The sequence below is a fragment of the Elephantulus edwardii genome, unplaced genomic scaffold, assembly GCF_000299155.1.
Source record: "Elephantulus edwardii isolate Elephantulus edwardi_28Jun2011 unplaced genomic scaffold, EleEdw1.0 scaffold00075, whole genome shotgun sequence".
Lineage (NCBI taxonomy): Eukaryota > Metazoa > Chordata > Mammalia > Macroscelidea > Macroscelididae > Elephantulus > Elephantulus edwardii.
In genome coordinates, this window is record NW_006399825.1 from 6,549,268 (window position 1) to 6,558,997 (window position 9,730).

General features: G+C 40.3%; 1 protein-coding gene and 1 pseudogene across 1 annotated transcript in view; both read left to right on the forward strand.

The window, feature by feature from the left end:
- The window catches only part of CFLAR (CASP8 and FADD-like apoptosis regulator), a 40,462-nt gene extending 35,015 nt beyond the window's left edge, over window positions 1-5,447 (forward strand). The window contains exons 8-9 of the mRNA XM_006889081.1: window positions 1,733-2,243; window positions 5,315-5,447. Coding sequence (XP_006889143.1) covers window positions 1,733-2,243; window positions 5,315-5,447 — 644 coding nt within the window. The remainder of the gene's footprint in view (window positions 1-1,732; window positions 2,244-5,314) is intronic.
- Window positions 5,448-6,550: 1,103 nt separating this feature from the next.
- Window positions 6,551-7,381, forward strand: LOC102853607 (annotated as a pseudogene).
- The last annotated feature ends 2,349 nt before the right edge of the window (window positions 7,382-9,730 follow it).

Below are 9,730 nucleotides of genomic sequence, written 5' to 3' on the forward strand. Positions count from 1 at the left end.
GGATGGCGCAGGAGGGGAAGACCCTCTATGAGATGGATTGATTCGGTGACTGGGGTAATCGGGATGGGTGTGTCAGAGGCAGTGCGGTTGGCACAGGATAGAGCAGGGTTTAGGGTTGTTGTGCATAGGGTCGCTATGAGTCGCAAATGACTCGCCGGCACATAACAACAACAACAACAAAGAAATGCTTCAAATCTTCTTAACTTTCTGGCATCGAAATTGTGTCATATACATAATGCAGGTTATTGATGAGCCTTCCTTCTATCCTGATGCCATGTTCTTCTTCATGTAGTTCAGGATCTTAAATTATTTTCTTAGCATACAGATTGAATTGGTATGGAGAAAGGATACTATCCTGACACATGCCTTTCCTGATTTTAAACCATGCAATATCCCCTTGTTTTGTTCAGAAAATTGCTCCTTGGTCTATGTATAGGTTTTACATATGAGCACAGTATTCCAGGATTCCTATTCTTCTCAATATTAACTACAATTTGTTATGATTCACATAATTAAACAATAAAACACAAGTAAACATCTTTCTGATAATCTCTGATTTCTGTTATTAGCAATAATATTCCTCATGCCATGGCCTCTTCTGAATCTAGCTTGAATTTCTGACAGTTCCCATCGATGTACTGATCTGTTTTTTAATAATCTTCAATAAGATTTCACTTGCATGTCATATTAATAATATTGTTTGATAATTTCCAAATTCTATTGAGTCACTTTTTTTTTTAAATGGGAGCAAATATGGATCTTTCATATTTGGCTAGGTAGCTGTCTTCCAGATTTCTTGATATCAACTACTGAGCACATCCAAGGCTGCATCTGTTTATTGAAAGCTGCCTGTTGATGTTTAATCAGTTCTTGGAGCCTTATTTTTTGCCAGTGCCTTCAGTGTAGCTTGAATTTCTCCCTTCATTTCCATTGGTTTTTTCATTATGTTGCTACTTCCTGAAATGGTTTAATATCAACCAATTCTTTTTTATATCATAACTCTGTGTTCTTGCCATCATTTTTTTATGCTTCCGTCATCATTCGTTTCCTATTGAATTCTTCAGTATTTCACTTTGCAACTTGAATTTCTTCTTCAGTCCTTTCAGCATGAGAAATCTCTTTTGATTTTCTCTGCACTTTTCATTATACTTTGTCATGCCTTCTCAATCTTCCCTTTCAAATCTATTTATATCTTGCCAGTATTTCTTCTCTTTGATTTGGCCTCTGCATTCTATTGCAAATTGTCATCCCTTCTGACATTCATTTTGGCCTTTCTTTCTCCTTTGTCTTTGTTATTACCTTTTGCTCTCTTCATGGATGAGATCTTTGATGTCATCAAAAGAAACTGCGTTAATAATACAATTAAGCTATGAGATAAGGTTTATTTGGGCAGAAGATTCACAGATTGTTGGATAGAGCCAAACCATATGTGGAAAGAAAACTGGAATTATTCTTCTGGATGGAACTGAGGAAGAACTGAACGTGGTAGGATTTCTAGGAGGCTGAAGCTGTAGACTACTATTCATCTGTGCACTTAATATTCTGTGGTAATTTGTGGATTGCTATAATACCAGAAGTTATACCGTCAACATTTCCAATACCAGCAGACTCCCTGGACATGTTTCAGTGGAGCCTCTATAGTAGACAATGAAGAAAAACTTGATGACCTTTTGTTCCATGTGAACTTTTCTTACTCCAATGTTTGGTTTTTGTTTTGTTTTGTTTTTTTCAGAGTCTCTTCAGCATACCTTCACATCCCTGGGCTTTGATGTTCAGGACCACTTTGGTCTAAAAGTGGAAAATATTCAACAGACTCTTAAACGAATTGCCTCTCTGTCCCAACACCAAAACTATGACAGCTTTGTGTGCATCTTGGTGAGCCGAGGTAGCTCCCACAGCTTGTTTGGCGTGGATTGCACTCAGTTTGGGCTGTCCTTTGATTTCATCAAGAGACTATTCATGGGCGATAAATGCCCTTCTCTCTTAGGAAAGCCCAAACTCTTTTTCATTCAGAACTATGAAGTGTCTAAGAACCAATGGGAGGACAGCAGCCTTCTGGAAGTCGATGGAGCAGGAATGAACAATGTGGATTCCAAAGCAAGGCAGCCTGGACCCTTCATGGTCCACCGAGAAGCTGACTTCCTCTGGAGTCTGTGCAGAGCAGACGTGGGCCTGCTGGAGCAGTACCCCAACTCAAACTCGATGTACCTATCATACCTTTCCCAGATTCTGCAGCAAAGAAGGTGAGCTTCCCAGAGGGTAACCAGGGCCTGGACCACTTGTCATTTGTCCTGTTTCCAAGATGGAGAGCACCACTACATTCAGTGCTCGTGTCTTGTGGGAAGAAGAGAGATTTTTTTGCTCTCCATTGGGCTTCCCTTAGAAATATAATATAGACCTTACACAGTTTCAGCTGACTTCTAAATTAGTTTGTAGTTTGAATTTTTTCCTTCAAAATTAAGGGATTCTTTCATTACAGATAAAAACTCAAAAAATACAGACTTAAAGCAGAATATAACGTGAACTGTTACAAACAGTTCTATTAAAAAAAGCCTTCTATTAATGGATCTCCTTCCATTTTTTTAATACCCACACAGTCACATATAAGTATATTTTAAGCCAAAATAAAACCTTGAACTACTATTACTTTATATCCTGAATTTATCTTGTTTACAAGATTTATCACAAACATTTTACATGTTGGTAGACATATTTCTGCTGCTTTGTTTTAATGGCTGTAGGACAGTCCATTATATGGTCGTCGTGTAATTTCCTGACCAGTTTCCAGTTATCACACAGTGATTTGCTTTCACAAAAAAGAAAAACGTGAAGCAGCTTTGCATTTGTATTTCTCCTTGGTTGTTTTGTAGGGAAAACTTCCCAAAGTAAAATTACTGCAGTGCAGGGCTTGCAGTTTTAAAAAAAACACATATACAAACAATGAAACATTTGCTATCTTTGCATGTAAAAGACTAGGTCATTGATTTGTGCTCACCACATTGTTCAGTCGTTGCCACTGACTGTCCCCACATTTGTCACCTCTAACTAGTAATACTCAGTATCCCCTGAATATTGAGTCTTACATTTTTTTTCTATAATTATATTTTATTAATTTTCATAAACATTTACAAAGATTTTGGGCTTCCACTCATTCATTGTTGCACTATTCTCTCTACCCTCCTCCCAGTTTGTTCTTGTCCAAATGCCACAGTGCTTGTCAAAGCCAGTTCTGATTAATCTTCTTTGTCAGTGTGTCCTTTGCCATTCCCTATCACTCCTCCCTGAGAGAGACTTCACCCTGAGTCATAAGGAAAAGGGGATGGCGTATTCTCTTAGCTACCTCCTGCTGAAAAGGGACGCTGTGGGTTTCAGGGTGAAGATCTTCTCTCACTACTCTAAAGGGCTCCTTTGGCAGTAGGAAACACATAGACTATTATGGAGATTGATTTTGGAATTTAGATGCACTCTTATTGATTGTGCTTGGCTGTACATGTTCATATCCTTGAAGATGTATCATGGGGGTGTTGCAACCTAGAAGACACAAATTTGACTAGCAAGTTATAAGTACATGAGTCCAAAAATGATGGAAAAGTAAAAGAAAAGATTCTTTCATTGTTTTACAAACCCTCCCCCAGGTCCCCTCCACCATGTAGCCCTCGCTCTAGTCTCCTGTGATGACAGAAATACCCAGTTATATCTCTCTGAGTCTTACATTTTTAAAGTCTTTGATGCCTTTTACTAGATTGTTCTGTGGGAAAGTTAAAGCAGTTTGTACAAGAGTGCTTGTTTTTTTGGTTTTTTTTTTTCAATTAAAAAAGAAAATGTTTGCAAAATACATTTAAAAAGAACAGGTCGATTTTATAGATAACCAACCAACTCATTACCATCGAGTTGGAACCAACTAATAGTTGACTCTCCAGTAGGCTTTTGGATGCTTTAAATCACATGGGAGAAGACTGTCCATCTTTCTCTTACAGTTGCTGCTGGATTTGATTTGGAGAAAAGGAAAAGACTTGAGCCCTGAAATTCTGTTTTTGGGCTGGCATTGGGATGTTCCCCAGCCTGCTTTCTAACAGCTATACCACCCTTGAGTATTTGAAGTCAATTAAAAGTTCCCTACTCTCCTTTTGAAGCTACAACTTGAATGCCAATAAATTCTACCATTAGGAACATCTCTATTAACTAAAACAATTATCTGCTTTTCACTTTTACATAAAAAAAAAAGGAAAAAGAGTGCTTGCCTATTTGCATGTCCCCCCCAAACTCCTTTTCCCCTAATTTTGACCATTTGATAGCAAGAAAATGTTATCTGATTCATGAGTTCTGCAAGTCTTTGTTGTGTAACATTTTTAAAGTCAGCTGGCAAGAATGCTTTTCTTAGGTAAACATTAGCGACCTAGTTGCCTTTTAAACTTAGTGAAGCCACAGTTTACCTCAAGTGTGAGATTAGCTGTCCTTTCCTGGTTTCTGCCTAATTAGAGTTTAGAATGATGCTTCTGAACTACCTGGGATGAGCATTCTGGTTCTAACTCTGTGTGGCCTAGAAATAAATCTCATAATTTGTTATTCCCAACCTCTTCAGCAGTGGCTTAGGAGAAGGCTGCGGAAAGCTATCTAGCAAAAGCAACTCAGACCCAGAAGGTTGAAATCAGGTACTATCACTGGCCTTTTTCATCACCTTGCATTTGCATAGGTGGGTTACCATCCAACTGATGTGTTGCCACAGTAAAACTCAGTCATGTGCCACTGAGTCAACTACGACTCTTGGTGACGCTGTGAACAAGATCTGAACCCTGCCCTATCCTGTTTCATCCTCATCTTCTCTGATAACTTGAGCCCATTGTTATAGTCACTGTGTCAGTCTCTCTTATTGAGGGCCTTCCTGTCTTTCACTGACCCTCCGCCTTTTCAAGCCTGATGTCCTTCTTCAAGGGGTGGCTCGTCCTAACAGCATGTCCAGAGTTTGTTCACCAGCCTCGCCTCCAAGAAACACCAGATTGCACTTTCTTTAAGCCACATCTGTTTGTTCTTTTGGCAGTCGATGTTAGACTCATCCTTATTCATTGTCCAACTTTCAGATGCATAGCAAGTAATTGACAAGACCTTGGATTTGATCAGATGTCTTTAGCCTTTAAACTGACATCATTGCTCTGTTTGGCAAGTACAGATTACTTACTAAACAACTTGTTGAACGTTTAGTAAGGAACATTTCCAGAGCAGGATCACATCTCTTGGCTGGTTTTACCCTAATGCAAATCTGCCATCTCTTTGATATTTGCATGGCCTTCATTTTTGCCTTTCTCTTTTCTTTCAGAAAACTCCCACTCCTAGATCTCCACGTGGAACTCCACAGCAAAATATATGATTGGAACAGCAAAGTGTCTCCTAAAGAGAAATACTTTGTCTCACTGCAGCACACGCTGAGAAAGAAACTCATCCTCTCCTGAAGACAAGAAGCCAGGAGCTTCAAATCACTTCAGTCACGTCAGTCAGTCTCAAGTCACGTACCTTGCAAGGCTGTAAATCCCAACCAGAGGCTGTAAATTGCCCCTTTCTCCAGTAGATCCTCCCTGTGGATTCGATCCACCTGAGAATAACCACTGGTTTAGCATTGCAACTTTCTAATGGTTACTGGACCACACATAGCTGTGCTCTCCATTCCAAGAGGAAGTGTTTTTCAAGCAGTGTGTATGTGTGTGATGGCAGTGAGGTAAAGATTGCATCCTATGCACAAATGACTCTTTGAAACTTGTTTAACTGAAAGAAGCATTTGAAGTATGGATTCCAAAGTGAAGGTTTCATTCCCTAATCTGGGTTCTAACTAAAGTTTCTAACTTATCTGGTTGTTTCCTAGTAAGGTGTTGCACTACCAGCCCAAGGGTACAAGGTTCAATTCCACCAGTTGCTCCAGTGTAGAAAGATGGACAGTCTCCTCCTGTGCATTTTACTGTCTCTAAAAGCGTGCTGGTCAGCTATGAGTTGGTTTTAACTTGATGATATACAACAGTAACAACAACATTTTTTTTTAACAACAACATTGTTAGCTAATTAGTTTAGGTCCATTGCTCATAACTTGAGGATTGAGTGAGTCATCATGACTTTTTGAGGACAAATTATCTTATAAATGTCATGAGTAAAATGTGGTAATGGATTTGGGGCAAGCTCTTCTTCGTAGGTTTTTCTTTCTTTTTTTAAAATTCATTCACTGTTGTACATCCCCCCCCCCATCCTGTCCCCCTCCTCCAGTTGCTGGTGCAATGTACATCTTGTTCTAGATTGTTGTCATACATATAATGCCTAATCATATATTCCTTTCACAGTTCTTCCCCACATCTGTTCCAGTGCAGTGTTCATTATCTATCCACTCTATTCCTATTTTGCCCCAACCTCCCATGTCAGCTGGATTTTATAACAGACGTATAATGCAGTATTTGTCCTTTTGTGACTGAGTTATTTCATTCAGCATTAAAAAACAATGAACTCACCTTTCTGTGCTACCCACACAAAGGGTCCATACGGCATTGTTCTGGGTCAAGAGGAAACTTCCACAATGTCCGGAGCCCTTGATGTCCTGCAGGTGAAGGAGGATGTCCTCAAATTCCTTGCAGCAGGAATGCATTTAGGCAGCACCAACCTTGACTTCCAAACGGAACAGTACATCTACAAAAGGAAAAATGATGGGATCTACATCATAAACCTGAAGAGGACCTGGGAGAAGCTGCTCTTGGCTGCTTGTACCATTGTTGCCATTGAAAATCCAGCTGATGTCAGTGTCATATCCTCCAGAAATACTGGCCAGAGAGCTGTTCTGAAGTTTGCTGCTTCACTGACCAGATCCAGGCAGCCTTCTGGGAGCCTTGTCTTCTGGTGGTTACTGATCCCAGGTCTGACCACCAGCCTCTGACAAAGCATCTTACCTTAACCTGCCCATCATTGCCCTGTGTAACAGTCTCCTCTGCGTTATGTAGACATTGCTATCCCGTGCAACAACAAGGGAGCTCACTCTGTGGGTCTGATGTGGTGGATGCTGGCCCGGGAAGTCCTGCGCATGCGTGGCACGATCTCCCGGGAGCACCCGTGGGAGGTCATGCCCGATATGTACTTCCACAAAGATCCGGAAGAGGCTGAAAAGGAAGAACAGGCTGCTGCTGAAAAGGCTGTGACAAGGAGGAGTTTCAGGGAGAATGGACACCACTGCTCCTGAATTCACTGCTGCTCAGCCTGAGGTTACAGACTGGTCTGAAGGCGTCCAGGTGCCCTCTGTGTTGTTTCGGCAGTTCCCTACTGAAGACTGGAGCGCGCAGCCTGCAGCTAAGATTGGGCTGCAGCCCCCACCGCTCAGGCCACCGAGTGGGTTGGAACAACCACCGAGTGGTCTTAAACTGTATTTTAAAAAGTGGAAATAAGGTTGATGGAAAAGAAATATGTTTAATAAGAAAACAAAACAAAACAATGAACTCATCAAACATTACAAACATGCGTGAATCTTGAAGACATTATGTAGGTTTTTCATAGTGTACCATGCCAGAGTAAACTGTCGCCTCAAACCATGAGCCAGCCTCCTTATCCTGGGGTTGTGAGCTCTGTTGGGGGTTGCACAGAATGGAAAAAAACCAAACAACTCTTGAGATAGACATGCTGTTCTTTTACATGAACAGCTAACATAGCAAGCAGAGAACATTTATTTATATTTTGCTTATTTCCCCTGTAAATGTTATTTATTTATTTTTAGCATTCTTCATGATACACAAAAGTTTCTCCATACATATTTCAGCGACTTTGATTTTATTCTTCAAGGTATACAATTCTTACCACTCCTTTTTTGGGTTCTTCCTCTATCATTATCATAAACTTATTCCATAAGATTTCTAATCTATCCTGCTTAGTGGGTAAGACGTGTCATGCCAACTCAAAAGCAGTTGGGTTTTTAGAGGCTGTAAATTACATGAAAGGAGACTGTCTGTCTCTCTTGTGGAGCAGTGGTGGATTTGAATCGCCAGAGAGTTACAAGCTTTCTGTATATGCTTGGCCATATTGGTTTCTTCACAGAAGCCCATGTAATCTTTTTCAACTTCTGACTAATTTATCATTGCTAATAAAAAGGCCCTCTTTTAAAAAAAGTTCTATCTTCATTTCTCTATCTCTTCTCTGTCTTCTCTTTTCAGTAACAGTTCCCTGGTGGCCAAAATGAAATTTCAAACTTCCAACTAAACCTATCCCTAAGAGTCACTTTCCAGTCAAAGAACAGACAGGCCTATACAGTGATTCATAACTTCAAAGAAGAATGTACTTGTCATTACAGTTACCATATAAACATTTGCTTAAAAAAACCAACTCAGCATGAAGGGCCAGGACAAATGGAAATATGGGAAGGAAGTGGGAAGAAAGTTTACACTGAAGATGTTGCAACTGATGCCATGAAAAAAAATGTGCATAAAGTATTGAAGGAAAAGTTATCTTGCCATGTAAACTTGCACACAAACTGTAACTGTTGAGGTATGCTTTTGAGTTGGAACTGACTCATAGCTGACCCTCAAGCTGCTTTTTAGGGGCAGTTAATCACAGGGGAGAAGACTGCCCATCCTTCTTTTTGGGGAGTAGATTGCAGAGTGGATTGGAACCTTGTACTTCTAGGATTACAGCATAGTTTCTTAACACTAGGCCACCAGAGCTCCCTGAACTCTAATTAAGAGGAGGGAAAAAAGACTGTTTGAGCCATTGACTGTGAGGACTTGCTTTTCACTCTAGTTCCTTTTATAGCTTCCAGTTCCTTCCCAGTTCCTTCCTTCTGCTTCATAAATTGTGATATCTCACTTGAACATGTCCCGTATTTGAAATGAGAATCTGCACTTCCTAGATTCTAGGAACTTTTAGATGCAAATAACAGAGGTCCTAACTCATGATTTAAAAAAAAAGTCTGAAGTACAAAGAGAATCACTTTCTGAGTTGATTGATCAGATGGCTGTTTGCCATGGAGCACTCGATGTTTTCTAGTTTTTCTGTCTGCAGACTCAGCATTTTTCCCGTTATCTCATGGTCAGAAGATGACCACAGGTTCAAGGCTCACACCACAGGACAGAAAAGAAAACATCTCTTCCTTGTGTCCTTTCTTAAGACAAAGGAAAATAGCCCCAAAGTTCCCCTCCCCAAGTGTCAACCCCCTTCACCTCTCATTGACTACAATTTCCTGATAGATCCACTTTTGTTGTTTTTTTTTTTTATAAATAACTTTTTTAAATTTTTTTAACATTTTTTATTTTATTTTATTATTTTTGTGTGCCTGTACCGTCAAATCAGATCTGACTGGTACAGGAGGAGACTGTCCCTCCTTACCCGGCAGAGCATCTGGTGGATTCGAACCGTTTGCCTCTGGGATTGTAGTTGCAGCTCCTTGCCACTGATAGATCCACTTTTGAAACTAAAAGTTAGCAAAGAGAAAGGAATGACCAAAGATGCTTTAGGCCAGTGTATGTCAGTTGTCTGGTACTAGAGAGGGATTTAGTTCCTCTCGAGCACCTGGTCTCCAAAATTAAGGTTCCTGTTAGCAAGAAAAAGTGGGGCATGGTGCTCTCCTGCAGGTCAGTCAACTATAATGCTTGTCCGAAGGATGAAAACCTGGAGGAGTTGGAAGGATTTTGCTAGGTTGAGATGGGGAAGAGATTATGTTGTAGGAAGAGGAAATGCATTGAGAGAAGGAACAGATGGGGGAAATGCAGAGTATGTTTTAGGC